This window comes from Bombina bombina, chromosome 5 (assembly GCF_027579735.1).
Source record: "Bombina bombina isolate aBomBom1 chromosome 5, aBomBom1.pri, whole genome shotgun sequence".
Taxonomy (NCBI): domain Eukaryota; kingdom Metazoa; phylum Chordata; class Amphibia; order Anura; family Bombinatoridae; genus Bombina; species Bombina bombina.
The window spans coordinates 270,383,598-270,407,379 of record NC_069503.1 but is presented as its reverse complement, the minus strand read 5'-3'; the positions used below and the strand labels follow the sequence as shown (position 1 = coordinate 270,407,379).

Sequence of the window (23,782 nt, the reverse complement as noted above, 5' to 3'; positions counted from 1 at the left end):
ATCTTGATATCCTTTGCTGAAAAGCATATCAAGATAGGCTCACTAGCTGCTGATTGGTGGCTGCACATATATGCTTTGTGTGATTGTCTCATCCATGTGCATTGCTATTTCTTTAACAAAAGAAATAAGCAAATTAGATAAAATAAGTAAATTGGAATGTTGTTTAAAATTGTATTATCTATCTAAATTATGAAATAATTTTTGGGGGGTTTAATGTCCCTTTAAATGTGAGCTACATCTAAAAGCTCGAAAACAGCTCAGTACAGTGGTGTTAAATGGTTCACTGGCTAAGGGGTTATTATATATATGTCATTTATATACATTTTTTTCTAATGCAGCACGTAATCGCTAATATGCACCCCGCATAAATAACATGATTGACTTTAATGTCCTTTGATATTTTTTACACTGTTGGTTCAAATACATACTTAAAACTATTGGCCCGTTTTGCTTCTTTTAATGTTGCTGAGTGTTATTTAATATGTCATGTTGTATGTTATTGATAATTACAAGTCCTTTTAGGTAAAATGTATAAATCCAGGCGTTATGCATTTCGCTGGAATTTCACAAAATTGCGCCACTTATTCGATCTTTACAAATACTTTATACATTTTGTTATTTGTACATTTTTGCATGACAAAGATAATTTAATGTAGAGAAGTGTGCATGCATTTTACAAACACAACTACTGTTGATGGTCTTAACTGACTAAAGTTAATGCAACTTTCTCCTGTGTCTATATCCTTGACATAAATGTACAACTAAGCTCAGTACAGAATGTAGTAACGTGTTGACTCTATACTGTTATTTTGCCTCTACCAGGACATTGTCACCTGCCAAGTCACCATCTTCATCTACTGGATCAATTGCTTCTAGTAGGAAGTACCCATACCCTATGCCTCCACTTCCTGATGAAGAGACAAAACCCAGTAAACAAAGTGCAAGGGTATGGAACATTATTAGTTTTTGTTGTTGTAACTATTGTTTATTCAGTCATTGTTTAAAAGAATGTAATATTATGTGTATGCTCATGTGCACCAGTCAGTTTCCTCTTCCTTCAGTAATTGTTTGTAATATAACATGAAGTGGACATGTGGTTCTCATAGGTTCTCATAAAAAACAACTTTTGCTGCAAAGTTTAGTCTTTAAACCAATGTAACAATAATAGCATTAGGTATACTCACTTTTTAAAGTGCCATTCTAAAAAAAATGAATGCTCTAATTCATAAGGGCACGTAATTTAAGCATTAGAGATGCTGCAAGTCTATATGTTTAACCCATGCAAACACATAAATAAAGTACTGCTCAGGAGATGCATCTGCTGGTTACCCGAAGAAACAGACGGTGGCCCAGCAGCAGTCACTTGTTCTAGCTTATTGGCTCCTGCTGCTAATTGGGTTACCATCCTTGTCCACTCAGAGCCAGCATTTCTCTGCAGCACCCAAGTGGTAGTTTAACTATGTGTTTAGCCAGTTTGCCAGTGTTAAACACATAGACTTGCAGTGTTACTACATTACATGCTCAAGTTTTGAATTAAACATGGAAGAATTTTAAGGTTGTCAAATAATTAAAATGTTACACAACATAATGAATCTGATTAACACAATCATTATTTGTAATTATAAATTGAACTACATAGAATTAAGTATTATTTACAGGAAGATTGAACATTGTTGTGAATACTTTTTAAATTGTCTTTAACCCCTTAATGACCGCAGCACTTTTCCATTTTCTGTCCGTTTGGGACCAAGGCTATTTTTACATTTTTGCGGTGTTTGTGTTTAGCTGTAATTTTCCTCTTACTCATTTACTGTACCCACACATATTATATACCGTTTTTCTCGCCATTAAATGGACTTTCAAAAGATATCATTATTTTCATCATATCTTATCATTTACTATAAAAAACATTATAAAATATGAGGAAAAAATGGAAAAAAACACACTTTTTCTAACTTTGACCCCCAAAATCTGTTACACATCTACAACCACCAAAAAACACCCATGCTAAATAGTTTCTAAATTTTGTCCTGAGTTTAGAAATACCCAATGTTTACATGTTGTTTGCTTTTTTTGCAAGTTATAGGGCCATAAATACAAGTAGCACTTTGCTATTTCCAAATCACTTTTTTTCAAAATTAGCGCTAGTTACATTGGAACACTAATAACTTTCAGGAATCCCTGAATATCCCTGAATATCCCTTGACATGTATATATTTTTTTAGAAGGCATCCCAAAGTATTCATCTAGGCCCATTTTGCTATATTTCATGCCACTATTTCACCGCCAAATGCGATCAAATAAAAAAAATTGTTCACTTTTTCACAAATTTTTTCACAAACTTTAGGTTTCTCACTGAAATTATTTACAAACAACTTATGCAATTATAGCATAAATGGTTGTAAATGCTTCTCTGGGATCCCCTTTGTTCAGAAATAGCAGACATATGTGGCTTTGGCTTTGCTTTTTGGTAATTAGAAGGCTGCTAAATGCCACTGCGCACAATACGTGTATTATGCCCAGCAGTGAAGGGGTTAATTAGGGAGCATGTAGGGAGCTTCTAGGGTTAATTTTAGCTTTAGTGTAGTGTAGTAGACAACCCCAAGTATTCTTCTAGGCCCATTTTGGTATATTTCATGCCACCATTTCACCGCCAAATGCGATCAAATTAAAAAAAACTTTAATTTTTTCACAATTTTAGGTTTCTCACTGAAATTATTTACAAATAGCTTGTGCAATTATGGCACAAATGGTTGTAAATGCTTCTCTGGGATGCCCTTTGTTCAGAAATAGCAGACATATATGACTTTGGCGTTGCTTTTTGGTAATTAGAAAGTCGCTAAATGCTGCTGCGCATCACACGTGTATTATGGCTAGCAGTGAAGGGGTTAATTAGGTAGTTTGTAGGGAGCTTGCAGGGTTAATTTTAGCTTTAGTGTAGAGATCAGCCTCCCACCTGACACATCCCACCCCCTGATCACTCCCAAACAGCTCCCTTCCCTCCCCCACCCCACAATTGTCCCCGCCATCTTAAGTACTGGCAGAAAGTCTTTTAAAGAAAAAAAAAGCATATTTGCATATGCTGTGTTTAGGATCCCCCCTTAACCCCCAACCTCTCTGAACCCCCCAAAACAGCTCTCTAAGCCTCCCCCTCAGCCTTATTGGGGGCCATCTTGGGTACTGGCAGCTGTCTGCCAGTACCCAGTTTGCACAATCAAATGTTTTTTTTTTTTTGTTTTTTTTTTTCTGTAGTGTAGCTCCCCCCCCCCCCCCACGGACCAACCCCCACCACCTAAATGACACCTAAGGGTTTTTTTTTTTTACATTAAATGTCCCACTTTTATTTTGTTTTGGGACACATTTTTTCTGTAGTGTAGCGGTTCCCACCCGCTCCCTCCCCGTGCACGTGCCCGCCCCCGCCCCCTCGTGCGCGTGCCTGCGCGCTCCACCCGGACTTCCCCGCCCACCATCCCGCCCCCCTCCACATGACCAGGGCCATCGATGGCCGCCACCCACCTCCCACACCGGCTCCCACCCACCAACGCAGTAAGCCAACCGATCTCCGGTGAAGAGAGGGCCACAGAGTGGCTCTCTCTGCAACGGATGGCCGTAAAAGGTTATTGCAGGATGCCTCCATATCGAGGCATCACTGCAATAACCGGAAAGCAGCTGGAAGCGAGCAGGATCGCTTCCAGCTGCTTTCCACACCGAGGACGTGCAGAGTACGTCCTCAGGCGTTAACTGCCTTTTTTCTGAGGACGTACCCTGCACGTCCTCGGTCATTAAGGGGTTAAACCAATGTCACAGCATAGCTTTCACACTTGTCGTCAGGACCTTGGACAGCTAAATCATCATAATCCTCTATTTAAGAGACATGTCTTGCAACCTTGTAGAACACAACTACAAATAATGTTGCAAAACACTGCTGCCATAGAGTACATAAGACATGTGCACGCTCCTGAGCTCTTATGAGCAGAGAGAATTCAAGTGTGTTTGTGCTTTTGCTTGCTTTTTGAATAACTTTCTAAGCCAATATAGTTGCCTGCAACATTTTCCGCACCAGCCGAAGAGCTGTGTATATATCAGCTGGATTTTATTTCTGAATTTTAAGTCAGGCTTTGAATAAGAGCCATAAACTACCTATTGTTATTTGCCATTTCCAGACAATAATTGATACTTCAATATTTAAGCTTGATGTCACAATATAACTGTTTATAATAATATAAAAACAAATTGCTGCATGTAAATGTCATTATTAGTTTTTAATTTGTAGTAGATAAAAATATAGATTTATATTATCTAGAAAGTTGTAAAATCACTTGCAGACAGTATTGGGGTGTAAAGTGTCATCAAATTCTGTAGCACTGGGTACATGAATAGGGATATGCAATGACATTGAATCAGCATACAAAATACATAAAGCAGATGAAACAAATTAATACAATAGGAGCAATTTAAAAAAATTATGAACAAAAAAGTCCATAAATATTTATAGATAATGTATAGATATTATTTGTGTGCAAGCAACTCTTTCCTTTGTCACACTATATATATATAGCTATATATATCTATATATACACCGTGCATACTGCAGCTGCCCTAATACTGTAATATTCCATGGGTTTTTTTGTAATTTGATAAGAAAAACCTTTTTTTTTCAAGACAAAATATACATAACTTTTTTTATTCTTAAATTTGCAAATTGTTTTGCACTTAGCACAGGGTTTTAAGTTTCATATTTCCATTAAAGAGACAGTCTACACTAAAATTGTTATTGTTTAAAATAATAGATAACGCCTTTACTACTCATTCCCCAGCTTTGCACAACCAACATTGTCATATTAATATACTGTGTATTAATATCACTGTGTTGGTGTCAGGGTGCCAGGAATCAGACTGAGACGAGAAGTGCAAAAATAATCACACTTTAATTAATAGCAAAAAATAATAAAAAGTCCACAAGTCAAATAAAAAGCCAGGAATCAAAACCAAAGCTGGTAGTCAGACGAGCCGAGTCAGGAGCCAAAGCGAATAGTCAGACGAGCCAAGTCAGGAGCAAGGCAAACAGCAGAGTCAGGAACAAGCTAGGGATCAGGAACCAGGAAGGACGTCAGGCAGCCAGGTAATACACAGGAACTCTCACAAACAGGCCTGAGACAACGCAAAGGCAAAGCATACTGAACAGAGGCCCTTTAAATAATAAGTGATGACATCACAATTCTGAGACTGCATCCTGTCTCACATGGATGATGCACACCAGTCTGGCCATAAAAGGAAGTGCAGGAATTGAGCAGCATCCCCCACAATGCACCATAGTCAGGAAGAGAGGTGAGTAAAATGGCTGCCAGCAGCACATGGCAAACACAACAGGGAAAAAACCCTGTTGGTTATGCAAAACTGGGGAATGGGTAATAAAGGGATTATCTTTTAAAACAATAAAAAATGATATTGTTGACTGTCCCTTTAAGGGGCAAGTAAAATGTATTTGCTGTTTTTGTATTACATTTTTGTAGAAATATATATATGTTGCCCCTTTTTTATTTAAAATAAACATCTATCATCACTTTCATACAATGTGTCTTTCATCCCATACTATTAACCTGTTATATCAGAATACATTGTCATTACTTTTTGTTTGTTGCAGCTTTGGGAGACCTCTATCTGAGCACATCACTAACACTTGGCTTCATCAGCAACAAAGATATTCTAATCCGTGGAAGCGCCACATCTACACGCAATGCTTAACTGCTCAACCACTTCTTCGTTATCAAACACTAAAGGACCTCATAAACATTGTTTATTGAGTCTTCTCTCTGGCCTTTTGAGAAGTGTCTTTAACTATCAAGTACAGTTGCTCTGTTTCCAAGAACAAAAAAAACAACTCATATGGACTCTATTAAGAGAGGCTATTTTTATGCATGATGAATATCTTTTGAAACACCAGTGATAAATTCACAAACACATTAGATAGGGTTATCAGTTTACTGACATTAGCCATTAATTATGTCAGAACCAATTTATTTTAATGCATGTAACCACTCTGGTAACTTAAGTTGAAAGCATGTTCATCCAGTATCACCTGCATAGATAACAACATACTACAAATTTAGCATGACATCATAAAAAAACCACACCACAAAACATTAAAAACACCATTGTTTTCATATTTTGAAGACATATGCTTTATGTACATATGTAAAAAAAAAAAATTACATAGCAACTTATTTTGTCAAATTCTTAACAAGATGGTTAATTAGTGAACATTCAAATTTGCATGCCACGTTATTGGACTCCCGTTTGTGTTAATAAAACAAGATGAAGAGTCAATTCTGAAGGCATTTGACTAAGATTATATATATTTAAAAAATAAAGTGTACATAGAATATTGATATTGGTAACTGCAGAAATGGTTTAGAGAACTAACTGCTATCTTTAGCGTGTATGTTTTTTGGAGGTTAACCATATATTTTGCAGGATTAAAAAGATTTACTTAAGATAGGAATGCACAATGAATTGTAAGCATATAAGACACATATTCTGCAAAGTGTTTTTGCTGGAAATGTTAGTACTGGACAGCAATGGATTAAATGATTTTATTTTATATTGTACAGAAATCTCTGTACCTTGATCTACAACATCAAGGATTAATTCCTTGGATTCAAACAACATACAGTAATAGGTATTCTTACCAACAACTGATGATGCAACTATCTGCAGCGTCATGCTTTGACAAATTAAATTACAGTGTTGACTCACTGATTTATTTTTTTGTATCTATGCTGTGCCTTTCAGATGTACTAATTGAAAGCAGCAGAAATAATCATATGGTACTCACTTTGGTCTAGATTATATTGCAGTTGTAAAGTTTATCTCTTGTATTTCCCATGAATTTGTCCATTGAAGTCTGTATTATGTTGTTTTTTTTTCTTACTACCGGCGCTAAACTTTCTAACTGCAAAATTTTCAATGTCTCTAAGTGTTTGAGAATATTTCTGTACTGCTAATAAAGTTCAATATTAACAGGACACTACGTTTCCCACTCAGGCTATCCATTAAAATGCATCATTCATTTTTTGTTGTTGTTGATTTTTAGAACATTTAGAATGAAGACTTTGTCATAGAAAATGTTAATTATCTCCACCCAGTGCCCACCATTTTGTGTAAATTCATATACAAGAGCTCACTCAGCCCAGCTTTAGAAACTGTGTAGATGCTCGTCTCATCTTGCTAAGCATTTTAGAGAGCTGGGCTAGCTTCAAAATTGGTAATGCATTTGATATGTGCTGAATATAGAGCTGTGCTAAATATCAGACTATTTTTTTACATTGATGTTCAAATTTGTTTCGGCAGCATGAATTGGGACATGTGGGAGTCCCTTAAATCTCTCTAAGCCAGACAAAGTGGAATGTAACACAATATTTTGTATTGTTTACCTGTAGTATTAATAGTGCCGTAGTGTTTTAGTGTTTGTTTCTGCTTAATTAGTGCTTATTTCAAAAACTTGCAAGTATTCTGTAAACGGTTAAACAAGTGGATTTTACCAAATTAAGACAAAATACAATAGTACATTTCGGTAATCGTAAAAACAAAATATTTGGAAATGATCTAGAGGATGTAACCAAATTAAGAAACTAGGAAACTTTATACATTTTATACCACACAAGACTTCCAGTGGTTAAAATGAAAGAAGTGTACAGCAGCGCTGTATTATTTGTGGAGTAAATTGTAAATACTACAAATGTCATCGTTATCTTTACTGAGTAAATTATGAATAATGGCATAAGAATACAATTAGTTCATTGACTAGGAATATATATTTTGTTTAGGCTTTCACATGTAAATTCATTTATGTTTCAGCCTCATTTTTGTACTTTTATGCTTTTCATACAGATTTTTCCAAGTTGACTAATGTTTCCTGGCTACAAAACTGCCAGAAAATGCCACTTGTGCCGTTAAGAATGAATCTTTTAAAAATAGCAGAGTCTACAATAATTTTCTTTTTCAGAACAGTTTCATTTACTACATTAAAGGAATGTACAAGGTATATCAGAGACCACAACATTCTAGTGTTTGGATACCTGAAAACAGCACAAGCAGCCTATATATATGTAAAGTTAGTTTTATAAAGAATATCTAAATACATTGTGATAACCTATATCTGCATATTAAGTAACTATAACACATTATAAATGCCACTTTACTACAAATTTCATATGCTATTCATATGCTATTATGAGCCTCAGTATAATCAAACTTTTCTATTTATATGCAACAATGGTTGTTTATTTTGATATAAAAGGGGTTAGAATTAATGGAACGCTAACGTCAAAATGTAACTTTCATGATTCAGACAGTTCATTCCATTACAAAAAACACTTTCCAATATATTTCTGTTATCAACTATGCTTCATTCTTTTGGTATCCTTTGTTAAAGAGCAAATCTCGGTAGACTCATAGGAGCTCAGTAGTGTGCACGTCTTTTCTTAAGCATGCTATACCAGCAGTGTTTACAACAATGTATAATATTGCTACAAACATTGTTGCAAAGACTGCTGGTATAGCGTGATAATACAAGTACATTGGAAAGTTGTTTAAAATTGTTCTATCTGAATCATGAAAGTTTAATGTTGACTCTAGTATCCTTTTAAAGGGACATGAAACATTTTTTCTTCTTTCATGATTCAGATAGAGCATGTGATATTAAACAACTTTCCAATTGACTTCTATTATATAATTTGTTTTGTTATCTTGGTATCCTTTATTGAAAAGGATACCTAGGTAGGCTGATTGGTGGCTGCATAATATGCCTCATGTTACTGGATCACCAAAGGGTTTAGCAAATTCCAAGTAGTGCATTGCTGCTTCTAAGCAAGATTAGATAATAGAAGTAAATTGGAAAGTTGTTTAAAATTCTATCCTCTATCTAAATCATGAAATGAAATGTTTTGGGTTACATGTCCCTTTAAGTATAGTCCCCATAAGACTTAGTCGGAAATTGTAAAATAGGAGTGTGAAAATATCTTGCATAGGCAAATAAAGAAACATATTCTCATGCTTGAAGTTGCAGTATTTTCAGAATTGAACAGTGGTGACAAAATAAAATGTATTTTGTTACTTTATTGCATATGTGTTTTGAGCTGCAGTGTTTGAATTACGCCCGTCAACTTCACTCATTATAAGCTTTGTAGCGGAAAGTTATAAACAAGTGGGCAGGTGAAGCTGCTCGCAAGTGTAAAGTGATCTCACACATTCGCATGTACAGGATACAGAATCTATTTAGGAATGTGAGGCGTCTGCAAGTCCTATAAATCAAATCATAACTTCTTCTAGTGGGCCCCAGTCAATTAATGGTTTTGAAGAAGAGATTTCTATACTAAATTGTCATTGATAGAGGGCAAGATTACAACCGCTAAATTATTGCGCAATAATTAACAAGCCATTACATTGGCTGGTTATCACTACTGTCTATTGCTATTGGTCTGGTTAATTTTCTAAAAGTGCTCCAAATGCCCTCAAAATAGAGGGCATTATAGTTTTTTTTTTAATAGCATTTTTTTTATTAAAAAAACTGCACTAGGCAGTTTTGTGGCTTTACAGTTGGTGAGTGGGGTGTTAAAAAAAAAATACACTAAAAAGTGTCTTTACAGTGCGGTCTATGGGAACTGTGTGTTCCCATAGACCGCAATGTAAATATATTATATACATATATATTTATGTGTTAATATGTGTATATACTGATATACGTATATATTTGTGTTAATAAGTGATGCCAATCACTGCACTACTTACCCCCTGCGCTGTGCAAGGTTCAGATGCCATCTGTGACAGCATCATAAAGAGGCTCCCATTGGAGCCTATAGATGTGTGCTCTCGTTCACATTGCTCTAAACTTGTAATACCAGCGCACATTAGCATGCGCTGGTATTACAAAGTGGAGCACAAATATTGCTTTAGCTAAAGCGATATTTTGCGATTCACTTGTAATCTGGCCCAGAGTGTTCACTGTGAAGGTGAGTGGTCGGCCATTACTACTGCAGATCAAAGCACAAGTAAAGCAGGGTTTGATAGATTCACTTCACAATCTTCTCCAAAGTTTTCAGTCTCTCCAGTTTCATGTTTATTCCATGGAACCTATTCACTAACGCTCTCCCACATCTCCATTATTTAGTGAAAGGATTCCTAAGAACTTGGGAGCCTAGATGGGGTGTTATTAAGTCGAAATCAGGGTGTCTACAAAACAATACATTTCCTTGTATGCTCACACAGTGGTGGCTAATATTAACCAATGATGCCTTAAATTTATTTTTCCTTCCCTATTATGGGAACATAGAACAACATACATGAAGTTGTCAAATACACAGGATCCCAGGCCACTCACAACATAACACATTAGATGCCATCTGTGCACAGAATGTATAATCACCAGGCCAGTAGCTAGTATATCACTGAGGAATTATTATCAATTAGCCAAGACTTAGCCATACTATGACTACTAAATAAATATTTGACACTTTTAATAAGATGTATTTTAGAATATAAGTCCATACAAATGTTTTCGTGTGCCACCACATGTAAGTAATTCCAGGAAATGACTGAATTAGTTGGGGAATGACAATTAAATATTGTCAGATATAATATTGTTCCCTTGAATTGTTTATTTTGGCTTTCAACTTAAATTAAAACAAGATAAATAAGTGAACATTAGCTCCATCTTTAGACTGCTTGTATAAAAAAGTAATTCATTGCCTTTTTTCTTCAATTCTGTATCAAGCTACCCTATCGTCATCTAAAGTGATTCTTGCATCATGAAAATGCATCAACTATTTGTAATTTTCCTATGTTACTGTAGTAGTCCACATGTAATAATTGTTTCAGTATCCAAATATATATAAATATAAAATGTTGAATGAAAATTTAAAAAAAAAGCAATTTTTTTCACCCAAAATTTGAGTGGACATATGAACAAAATGTTAATGAAATGGTCAATAAAACAAATGAATTATTTGAGCAGTCCTGTTTATTTGTTACATGCACAGTTAAAACAATGTTTTTGTGTAAATACCATGAATGTAAATAATTTACATTTTCAATATCCGTATATGAAATTCAATTTAAGATTAATCTAATCCAGCTGTATTGGGTCTGATCTATTTCCTTCTTTATTTATGCCAATTGTGTGTAGAAAAATATGTATTCTTGCTTGATGATAAAATGGCACTCTGTTTTAACTTAAAGGGACAGTCTACACTAAAATTGTTATTGTTTAAAAAGAGATATGTTGATTCTTGAGATAGAATGGAAGTGGCCAAGGTTGGCAACTGGACATCCGTACAAGATCCACATACCAAAACCTGTGAGCCCATGCTGGAGCCACCAGCAGCACAAACGATTGCTCCATGGTGATCTTGGAAATCACTCTTGGAAGGAGAACTAGAGGCGGAAAAATATAGCCAGGTTGATAACTCCAAGGAAGTGTCAATGCATCCACTGCTTCCACCTGAGGATCCCTAGACCTGGACAGGTACCTGAGAAGTTTCTTGTTTAGATGAGATGCCATCAGATCTATTTCTGGAAGCCCCCACATCTGAACAATTTGACAAAAAAAAACATCTGGGTGAAGAGACCACTCTCCCGGATGTAAAGTTTGACGACTGAGATAATCCGCTTCCCAATTGTCTATACCTGGGATATGAATCGCAGAAATTAGACAGGAGCTGGATTCTGTCCAAACAAGTATCCGGGATACTTCTTTCATAGCCTGAGGACTGCGAGTCCCACCCTAATTGACATACGCCACAGTTGTGACATTGTCTGAAAACAAATAAATGGCTCTCTCTTTAATAGGGGCCAAAACTGAAGGGCTCTGAGAATCGCACGGAGCTCCAAAATATTGATTGGTAATCTCGCCTCTGGAGATTTCCAAACCCCTTGTGCTGTCAGGGATCCCCAGACAGCTCCCCAACCTGAAAGACTTGCATCTGTTGTGATCACGGTCCAGGTTGGACGAACAAAAGAGGCCCCTTGAAGTATACGATGGTGATCTAACCACCAAGTCAGAGTTAGTCGAACATTGGGAATTAAGGATATTAATTGTGATATCCTTGTATAATCCCTGCACCATTGGTTCAGCATACAAAGTTGAAGAGGTCTCATGTGAAAACGAGCAAAGGGAATCGCGTCCGATGCTGCAGTCATGAGACCTTAAACCTCCATGCACATAGCTACTGAAGGGAATGACTGAGACTGAAGGCTCCGACAGGCTGCAACCAACTTCAAACGTCTCTTGTCTGTTAGAGACAAAGTCATGGATACTGAATCCATCTGGAAACCTAAAAAGGTTACCCTTGTTTGAGGAATCAAGGAACTTTTTGGTAAATTGATCCTCCAACCATGTTCTTGAAGTGACAACACTAGTTGATTCGTGTGAGATTCTGCAGAATGTAAAGACTGAGTACCAAGATATCGTCCAAATAAGGAAACACTGCAATACCCCGCTCTCTGATTACAGAGCGTAGGGCACCGAGAACCTTTGAAAAGATCCTTGGAGCTGTCGCTAGGCCAAAAGGAAGAGCAACAAATTGGTAATGCTTGTCTAGAAAAGAGAATCTCAGGAACTGATAGTGATCTGGATGAATCGGAATATGAAGATATGCATCCTGTAAGTCTATTGTGGACATATAATGCCCCAATGCTGAACAAAAGGTTAGTCCTTATAGTCACCATTTTGAATGTTGGTACTCTTACAAAACGATTCAAGACTTTTAGATCCAGAACTGGTCTAAATGAATTTTCTTTCTTTGGGACAATGAACAGATTTGAATAAAACCCCAGACCCTGTTCCTGGAAAGGAACCGGCATGATTACCCCAGATAACTCCAGGTCTGAAACACACTTCAGGAAAGCCTTTGCTTTCACTGGGTTCACTGGAATGCGTGAGAGAAAGAAACTTCTCACAGGCGGTCTTACTCTGAAACCTATTCTGTACCCCTGAGAGACAATGTTCTGAATCCAATGATTTTGGTCTGAATTCATCCAAACATCTTTGAAAATTTTTAATCTGCTCCCTACCAGCTGAGCTGGAATGAGGGCCGCACCTTCATGCGGACTTGGGGGCTGGTTTAGATCTCTTAAATGGCTTGGATTTATTCCAGATTGAGGAAGGCTTCCAATTGGAAACAGATTCCTTAGGGAAAGGATTAGGTTTCTGTTCCTTATTTTGTCGAAAGGAACGAAAATGGTTAGAAGCTTTAAATTTGCCCTTAGATTTTTTATCCTGAGGCAAAAAGCTCCCTTCCCTCCAGTGACAGTTGAAATGATAGAATCCAACTGAGAACCAAATAATTTATTACCTTGGAAAGAAAGAGAAAGCAAAGTCGATTTAGAAGTCATATCAGCATTCCAAGATTTAAGCCATAAAGCTCTTCTAGCTAAAATAGCTAAAGACATATATCTAACATCAATTCTGATGATATCAAAAATGGCATCACAAATGAAATTATTAGCATGTTGAATTAATTTAACAATGCTATACACATTATGATCTGATACTTGTTGCGCTAAAGTTTCCAACCAAAAAGTTGAGGCAGCTGCAACATCAGCCAAAGAAATAGCAGGCGTAAGAAGATGACCGGAACATAAATAAGCTTTCCTTAGAAAAGATTCAAGCTTCCTATCTAAAGGATCTTTAAAAGAAGTACTATCTTCCATAGGAATAATTGTCTGCTTGGCAAGAGTAGAGATGGCCCCATCAACTTTGGGGATCTTTTCCCAAAACTCTAATCTATCAGTAGGCAAAGGATACAATTTTTTAATCCTTGAGTAAAAGAAGTACCCAGTCTGTTCCATTCCTTAGAAATCATATCTGAAATAGCATCAGGAACTGGAAAAACCTCTGGAATAACTACATGAGGTTTATAAACCGAATTTAAACGTTTACTAGTTTTAGTATCAAGAAGACTAGTCTCCTCCATATCTAATGCAATCAACACTTCCTTTAATAAAGAACGAATATACTCCATTTTAAATAAATAAGAGGATTTGTCAGTGTCAATATCGGAAACAGGATCCTCTGAATCAGACAGATCCTCATCAGAGATAGATAAATCAGTATGTTGTCAGTCATTTGAAATTTCATCATCTCTATGAGAAGTTTTAAAAGACCTCTTATGTTTATTAGAAGGCGGAATGGCAGACAAAACCTTCTGAATGGAATCAGAAACAAATTCTCTTAAATTTACAGGAATATCCTGAACATTAGATGTTGATGGACCAGCAACAGGTAATGAACTACTACTGATGGAAACATTATCGGCATGTAAAAGTTTATCATGACAACTATTACAAACCACAGCTGGAGGAACAGTTACCACAAGTTTACAACAAATGCACTTAGCTTTGGTAGAACCGACATCAGGCAGCAGAATTCCAGTAGCAAATTCTGAGACAGGATCAGATTGAGACATCTTGCAATATGTAAGAGAAAAAATAACATATAAAGCAAAATTATCAATTTCCTTATAAGACAGTTTCAGGAATGGGAAAAAATGCAAAAGCATAGGCCTCTGACAGTGAAAAAAAGACCAGAGGCAAAAGAAATGGGGTTTTAAATAATGAAAATATTTGGCGCCAAGTATGACACACAACAAACAGAAAAAATATTTTTTGGCGCCAAAAACATCCGAAACTAAACACGAGCGTCATAGATGACGCAACCTTGTGAAACACTCGGCGCCAACTAAGACGCCGGAAATGATGAATTTACGTCAACAGAAGTAATTTTCGCACCAAGAATGACGCAACAAATTATAGCATTTTGCACTCTCGCAAGCCTAATACAGCCCGCACTTAGAAAAAAGACAATCTGAAAATCTCAGGTAAGAAAAAAAAAAAAAATTCTTAAAAAATGCATTTCCCAGATATGTAACTGGCAGTCTGCAAAAAGGAAATATACCGATAAACCTGAATCATGGCAAATATAAGTACAAACATATATTTATAACTTTATATATAAAGAGCCAAACCATAGCTGAGAGTGTCTTAAGTAAATGAAACATGCTTACCAAAAGACACCCATCCACATATAGCAGATAGCCAAACCAGTACTGAAACGAGAATCAGCAGAGGTAATGGTATATAAGAGTATATCGTTGATCTGAAAAGGGAGGTAGGAGATGAATCTCTACGACCGATAACAGAGAACCTATGAAATAGATTCCCGTTAGGATGACCATTGCATTCAATAGGTAATACTCCCTTCACATCCCTCTAACATTCACTGCACTCTGAGAGGAACCGGGCTTCAAAAAAATGCTGAGAAGCACATATCAATGTAGAAATCTAGCACAAACTTACTTCATCACCTCTATAGGAGGCAAAGTTTGTAAAACTGAATTGTGGGTGTGGTGAGGGGTGTATTTATAGGCATTTTGAGGTTTGGGAAACTTTGCCCCTCCTGGTAGGATTGTATATCCCATACGTCACTAGCTCATGGATTCTTGCCAATTACATGAAAGAAATGAGTGTCCCTTTAATGCCTTTACTAACCATTCCCAGATTTGCACAACCAACATTGATATATTAATATACTTTATAACATTTAAACCTCTAAATGTCTGCCTGTTTCTAAGCCACTATAGACAGCCTCTTATCACATGCTTTTGTATTTGCTTTTCACAACAGGAGACTGCTAGTTCATGTGGGCCATAAATGTAACATTGTGTTCATGCACAAGGAGTTATTTAAGATTTAGCACAACACAGTACTAAATGCAAGTCAATATTAATATAACTGTGTTGGTTATGCAAAACTGGGGAATGGATAATAACAAAATGTATGCTTACCTGATAAATATATAGTCCATGAAACATTCTAATTACTAGTGGGATATTCACTCCTGGCCAGCAGGAGGAGGCAAAGAGCACCCCAGCAGAGCTGTTAAGTATCACTTCCCTTACCCATAACTCCCAGTCATTCGACCGAAGGAAAATGGAAAAAAGAAGATAACACAAAGGTATAGAGGTGCCTGGGGTTTTAGCAAGAAAACTGCCACTTGAACATAAGGGTGGGTCGTGGACTATCCATGCCTGGAAATAAATACATTTATCAGGTGAGCATACATTTTGTTTTCTTTCCTAAGGCATGGAGAGTCCACGAATCATTCTAATTACTAGTGGGAACCAAAACCCAAGCTAGAGGACACAGAATTAAAGAGAGAGAACAAGACAGGCGGACCTAAACCGAAGGCACCACCGCTTGAAGAACTATTCTCCCAAAAGAAGCCTCAGCCGAGGCAAAAGTATCAAATTTGTAGAATTTGGAAAAAGTATGAATGGAAGACCATGTGGCCGCCTTGCAAATTTGCTCCACCGAAGCTTAATTTTTGAAAGCCCATGAAGCTGAAATGGCTCTAGTGGAATGAGCTGTAATTTTCTCAGGAGGCTGCTGTCCAGCTGTCTCATAAGCTAAACGAATAACACTTCTTAACCAGACAGAAAGAGTCGTTAAGAAGTGTTACCAGAGAAAACAACGAACAAGGCAGAAGTCTGCCGAAAACTCTTCGTTGCTTCAAGGTATAATTTCAGAGCATGCACAACATCTAAGTTATGCAAAAGACTTCCTTTTGAGAAGAAGGATTAGGACAAAAAGAAGGAAAAAAAATTCCTAATTAATATTGCGATCCGACACTACCTTAGGGAGAAACCACAGCTAAGTACATAGGACCGCCTTATCAGCATGAAAATAAGGTAAGGAGAATCAAACTGCAAAGCCGAAAGTTTGGAAACTCTGCGCGCAGAAGAAATAGCAATAAGAAACTAGATAGTAACTTAATATCAACAGAATGCATCAGCTCAAATGGAGCCTGCTGCAAAACTTAAGAACAAGATTAAGGCTCCACGGAGGAGCAACCGGTTTAAACGTAGGCCTGATTCCGACGAAGGCCTGAACAAAAGACTGAACGTCTTGCAGATCTGCCAAATGTTTATGCAAAAGAATAGACAGTGCAGAAATCTGACCATTTAGAGTACTGACTGACAAACCTTTCTCCAGGTTCTCCTGAAGAAAAGCCAAAATTCGAGGAACCCTAACTTTGAATGCTTTGAATCACACCAATGAAGGTATTTACACCATACCTTATGGTAAATTCTCAGAGTAACCGGTTTACGAGCCTGAAGCATAGTATCTATGACTTTCTCAGAGAAGCCAAGTCTAGCCAAAACTAGACGTTCAATCTCCAAGCAGTCAGCTTCAGAGAATCCAGATTTGGAAAAAGGAAGGGACCCTGAAGTAGAAGGTCCTTCCTCACAGGTAACCTCCAAGGCGGAAGAGATGACATTGTCACCAGATCCACAAACCAGATCCTGCAAGGCCACGCAGGAGCTATTAGAATCACAGACGCTCTCTCCTGTTTGATGCAAGCTATTATTTGTGGAAGTAGAGCAAACGGAGGAAACAGGTATACTAGATTGAAGCTCCAAGGAACCGCTAGAGCGTCTATCTGAACGGCCTGAGGGTCTCTTGATCTTGAACCGTTCTTTGGAAGCTTGGCGTTTTGACGAGATGCCATCAGATCCAACCCCCCACCTGAGAGTTAACATTGTGAAAACCTCTGGGTGGAGATCCCACTCTCCCTGATGAAAAGTCCGCCTCCCAGTTGTCCACCCCTGGTATGTGGATGGCAGAGAGATGGCAATCGTGAGACTCCGTCCACTGCAGAATGCAAGTCACCTCCTTCATAGCCAAGGTGGTGATGTCAGATTGGAATTTGATAAATCGGACCAAAGCGTTGAAGATTCCTCACAACTCCAAAATGTTTATTGGAAGAGAAGACTCCTCCAGAGTCCACAGGCCCTGTGCTTTTTAAAGAGCCCCAAACTGCTCCCCAGCCCATCAGGCTGGATGGCGTCCGTGGTCACAATCACCCAGGAAGGACTCAGGAAGCATGTACCCCGAGACAGATGGTCCTGTGAAATCCACCACGAAAGAGAGACTCGCGTTGAGGAATCCAGATTTATCTGTAACTGTGGGACACTATGTCTACGGCTCAAGAATCTGGGACATCGCGTATCCAAGCCTGCTGAAAAAAGAGAGAGTCTGCCCCCCACTTGATCCAATACAGGATCGGGGGCGGTCCCTTCATGTTGATTTAGAATCAGCAGAAGGTTCCTTGGCTTGCTTTCCTTTATTCTAAGGTTGATTGGACCTCCAAGAAGACTTGGATTGTTTCGGCTTGGAAGAGGAGGAAGACTTTTGTTCCTTAAAGTTACGAAAGGAATGAAAATTAGAACTCTGTTGACCTTTAGGTCTATTCTTTTTATCCTGAGGTAAGAAAGCGCCTTTTCCACCTGTAATTTCAGAAATTATTTCAGCCAAACCCGGACCAAACAAGTTCTTACCCTTATAAGGCAAAGATAAAAGCTTGCAAACAAGAAAAATTTATACAATACGGATATGAACTCCCCTCATGTGTTAGAACTGCTGGCTTCCAACAGACTCTCCCAAAGGCTGTTTGATAGATATGTATTCGTTGGAGGAGGCGCTGGTTCACAGGGGTATCAAAAAATTCACTGCTATATCCCTCAATCTCTCTAAAACTTCTCCACGATTTTAATGGGGTATAGGGGTTTCCTATTGTTGATAAAAATCACATTGGCATAGTGCATCCAAACACCATAAGGATTAAGTGTCGATACTCACAGAGTAAAATAAGAATAAACGGCTCCAGGTGAAATAAGAAGAATATCCTCCAGCTTTTTGTGTTTAAAAAGCAATTTTATTTTGCTCAATGCATTTTAACAGGCTTGCCGTCTTTTTCAAGAGCATTTCAAAAGAATGTGTTTGCATATAAAACGTATAATATACAGCAACACAGGTGGCCTTTAAATATACAATGTTAGACACTATCTGGCTTCTCATTGGTTGAGGTCAGATTTACACCCGCACATTTTCTGAACAAACAAAATGAATACATCATATGTCATGATTAAAATTATACAGCAAAATAGTAACCATGTTTAAACTTCAAATTCTAACATGAATTCTATAATATCAAAAACATTAAAAATAAGTTAATCTGTGAAAATCAACCAATCATATTATGTGCATTTGAATAAATTTGAACCAATCTCTAAGCATTACGTATCTAGTTCTCCTTCGAGATGTTTATTGTGTGCAAGTTCCCAATCAGGTACGTATATTTTCTTCCAGTCACGCGAGTTGAAATTGGAGTTAGTCTTCTGTATGAAATGCAGGATGTACAACTTAAATCCATAGAAAAAGAGATTCATACTTTAGAAAATGATTTGAGTAGTCATTTGAATGATAAAAAATGTAAAGACAAATTTGACTCTGTGAAAGAGAAAGCCAAGGAATTTAATGAAGGAATAGGAGATAATAAATATCACAAATATCTCAGAGATAATGAAGATTTCCAATTAGGTACACAGTACGTTCAGAAAAAAGTTTTTAATAATAGAACTTCCAACAACAGAGAAAGATCACCAGTACGAAATAATACAAATACGTATAAAAATAATCATTCACAACACAATGAGAGATAAGAAATACAGTCACGTTTAATTCACATAACAAGAATTATAGTGGAAATAGAAACAGACACTATTCGCATCACAATCACAAGTCACATTTTGTGAGATCAAGAGAAGGGAGAAATGGATCCACATCAGGTTTATACCACAGTCACCAGAATAGGGAAACTCATAGACAATATTCCCCACACTATTCTCATTCTCACACTCCCATCATTCACGTAATAATTATTTTCAAGAGCGCACTTATGCTGATGTTTCCTATTTTATTAAAGAGGAAAAAAGAGAGAGACACAAATCAATTAAAGAAGATTACCCCACCAGGAGTTTACACACAAAGGAGACACACATAGACAAGAGATACGACTCAGGACACTCTCACAGACCGGATACACATTCAGACAGGAAAGAAAAGACACACTCACATCAAGAGACGTAGGCACATCCAAACAGATATTCCCCATTGAGAGCAGATTACCATCAGAAAAAAAGAGGAAAGACACCCAACAATACAGGGGAAATAGAGGAGGAAGAGGGAATTCAAAGAAAGAGAAGACAGTAACAGATGGGGTTTTTAATTTATCAACAAAAGTAATTATTGAGCAGGAAAAAATCGATATTATCAAGGGGTTTGAAATTTATACCAACACAAAGAGTCAATTAATTCCAATTATTCATTGATGCCCAAAAGTTCATCAGAAATCTAACTGTAAAAAGATTTTTTGCTAAACAAAAACCATTATCTTAAAATCCCCAAGAAACCACCATGATAACCCTAGGAAAAAATTTAAAAATGCATCCAGACCCCAGCCATAGTAAAGGTCCATAGTAAAGGTCCAAAAGTTTTTAATAAAATGTTAATGAGGGATTTGGACAGGCTACCGGACAACAATAGACACTGTAATCTAACTAATAAAGAATTTGATATTTTTTAAAAGATTAAACAAAAGAGAAGATATAGTCATCAAAGAGGCTGACAAAGGAGGAGGATTTGTAATTATGGATAGGGAATATTATATGATGGAATCTAAATAATCCTTGATGACACCTCCACTTATGTTGTAATGAAAAATAATCCCAAAAAAGAATTCATATCTAAATTACATTTACTTATTTTAGAAGCTCTCAATCAAAACATTATTTCTGTAGAAATCTTTTTAGAGAAGATTCTAAAACCTCAATTTTTTATTTTTTATCAAAGGTCCACAAACATACGACCCAACCCCCTGGTAGACCTATCATAAGTAGCATAGTTTCTTTAGCCTCCAATTTGTCAGTCTTCATTGATTATTTCCTTCAACCCTATGCTCAAAAAGCCAAGTCCTACTTAAAAGACACTAAACATGTTTTGCAAATTCTAGAAAATCACAAGTGTCAAGATAACTATATGCGGGCAACAATGGATGTAACTTTCCTTTATTCTATAATAGATCATGGGAAGGGGTTGGAAGCTATACAATGGAAACTATCTAATGACCCTGAAATACAACCTAAACTTTTGGACTTTATAGTTAGGGGCATAGATTTCATTTTACACAACATTTTTTTCTGGTATAATGATCAATATTTTTTACAGATATGCGGTACAGCCATGGGCACCAGGTTTGCGCCAAGCTATGCCAACATTTATATGGATGTTTTTGAAAACACTTACGTTTGGCAAAATGGCACATTTGGTGCAGACCTGGTGGCCTGGCATAGATATATAAACGATATCATTTGTATTTGGAAGGGAGGAGAGACCAAACTAGTGCAATTTGTAGAAGAAAGTAATGTTAATGGTATGTTTATTATTTTAACTCCAGAATATCACAATAGTGAGCTAATTTTTTTAGATCTGTCGATATATGTTGAAAATAATACGATATACAGTAAAACATATTTTAAAATATGTGACATCAATACATACATCAAACATGACCGTTGTCATCATCCCAATTGGCTAAAGGCAGTACCTAAGGGCCAGTTCCTCAGAATCAAAAGGAACTGTAGCCGTTTGGAAGATTATGATAAACAATCTCATATTTTAAAACAGAGATTCCTCCAAAAGGGATATAAAAACACATCCTTGGAAATAGAAAGAACTGAAGTAAGGGAGAAAGGTAGGTCAGATCTTCTTACGCAAAATGAAAAAAGGAATACAACTAGGACTAACTTTCCTAAATTTGTAACTACATTTAATACTAAACATCAATCAATCAAGAGAAATATAGAGGGGCATTGGCATATTCTAACGGAAGATGAACTCTTCAACCCGATAAGCCCACTATAATCTTTAGGAAAGAAAAAAACTTCAAACAGAAATTGACACCCTCTATGATAAAAAGTCTACAAATTTTTTTTTTGTATTACATTTTTTTCGTATATTTTTTTTTACATATGTTTTATAATTTTTGATAGTGCACTTGTGGATCTGTTCATTAATTCCTGTTTTGTATATTTTTTATAATACATGAACTAAGTTTTTTAGTTTTTATATTCTAAATTTGTGATCGATCATTCAAATTTAGGGAACCATTTGAAGTGCAGGGTGCTATTTTAATCAATAATATGCTGATAATGCCTCTCGTTCTTTTTATTATCATTTAGCCCTTTTCGGCATACATTGCCATTGTATACGTGGACTCTAAACCTAAAACTTCCTTTCATAGCACTGATTGGACATTTCAACTCATGTGACTGGAAGAAAATATACGTACACGATTGGGAACTTGCACACAATAAACGGCTCGAAGGAGAACTAGATTTGTAATGCTTAGAGATTGGTTAACATTTATTCAAATGCACATAATATGATTGGTTGATTTTCAATGATTAACTTATTTTTAATGTTTTGATATTATAGAATTCATGTTAGAATTTGAAGTTTAAAAATGTTAACTATTTTGCTGTATATTTTTAATCATGATATATGATGTATTCATTTTGTTTGTTCAAATAATGTGCGGGTGTGAATCTGAACTCAACCAATGAGAAGCCAGATAACGTCTAACATTGAATATTCAAAGGTCTCCTGCGTTGCGGTATGTTATATGTTTTATATGCAAACACATTGGGTTTTTTTTAAACTTTTTTATTGAGATTATAAAAATGATACAGGCGGGGTGGAGCTAGCCGCTGAGCAAGATAGCCGCACTAGAGAGGAGCTCTGTCAAGCTTTATAGCTTAAAGTTTATTTAACCGGCCAAATTCGGCCACAATTGACACTGAACTTACTCCCAGGATACTTAGAAGCAAGCGAGTATTAGAAAAGGCTTTTGGAACCTAACTTCAGGAATTTGATCGAACTTGCTGTCGGGGGGTTGGCAGCCAGCCATTTCACTTTGGGACATTTACTGCAGCCTAGCCGCTCTCACCTACACAGCCTCGAAAGGTCGGGACTCCGCTCCGAGGTGCCTGTGGAAGTGTATTGCTGTGCCTGAGTTCTGGGTCTGTGCCGAGGTTCACGGCGCCCGGCAGGTTCCCGCCACCGCTCCCTAAGGAAGAAGACAGAGGCCATAAAGAGTTCCGGGGAGCCAACCTAAGGCCCCAAAAGCAAGCCCGCACACCACCCTGCCCTGGGTGAAGACATTGCTGGGAGTTGGACGCCCGGACCTTCACAGTCGAGCTGGGCTACAAGAGATCTCCCACCTCTCATCACTGCTCCGCTCCGGAGTGGCAGTTTGTAACCAGCTGCAGTTGCTGGGTGCCAGTAAAGCGGCCACCTACCTCGGGAAACCCCTCTTTGGTACAGGGATTGTGTTTGAGTTGCTGCCCTGCCGACTATGCAGGCTGGTCCGGGCAGGTTGATGTGGAGCTCATGAGGTGGGAGTGAAGTAACATCGCCAAGTGCACCATACTTTCAGTGACGCGAACATCCGCCATTTTGGGGCCTGAGCTCCTTGCTCCATCCAGGATCCTCAGCAGCGGAGCGTGTCATACTTTGGACAGCAAGGGTAAGAACCACCTTGATACACTGAAGTAATTGCATGGTTATACCCGGTGACCCTTTAATCCTTCCCCTTACCATACTGTTTTAACTACCAGGGCTGTGACAAACTCCCAGTGCCCTACCTCAGGTTATAGGAGTGTGATCTTCTAGGGTCTCCACGCAACTGGTTAATTTAATTTTGGTTATCTGGCTGGGTGCTCCTACACACTTTAGAGCACATACTTACAAATCTACTTACCCCTGGAACTTCACAATAGCTCACACTATTTGTGCCAGGCAGCAGCCTTCGTGTACTTGCTAGGTGCTA

The 23,782-nt window shown here is 37.3% G+C and overlaps 1 protein-coding gene across 1 annotated transcript in view; it reads left to right on the top strand.

Annotated features, from left to right (window-relative positions):
* The window catches only part of ADAM22 (ADAM metallopeptidase domain 22), a 707,952-nt gene extending 700,878 nt beyond the window's left edge, over positions 1-7,074 (top strand). Inside the window, 2 exon segments of the mRNA XM_053713991.1 lie at positions 823-946; positions 5,645-7,074. Of these exon segments, the coding sequence (XP_053569966.1) occupies positions 823-946; positions 5,645-5,665 (145 nt within the window). The 3' untranslated portion in view covers positions 5,666-7,074.
* The last annotated feature ends 16,708 nt before the right edge of the window (positions 7,075-23,782 follow it).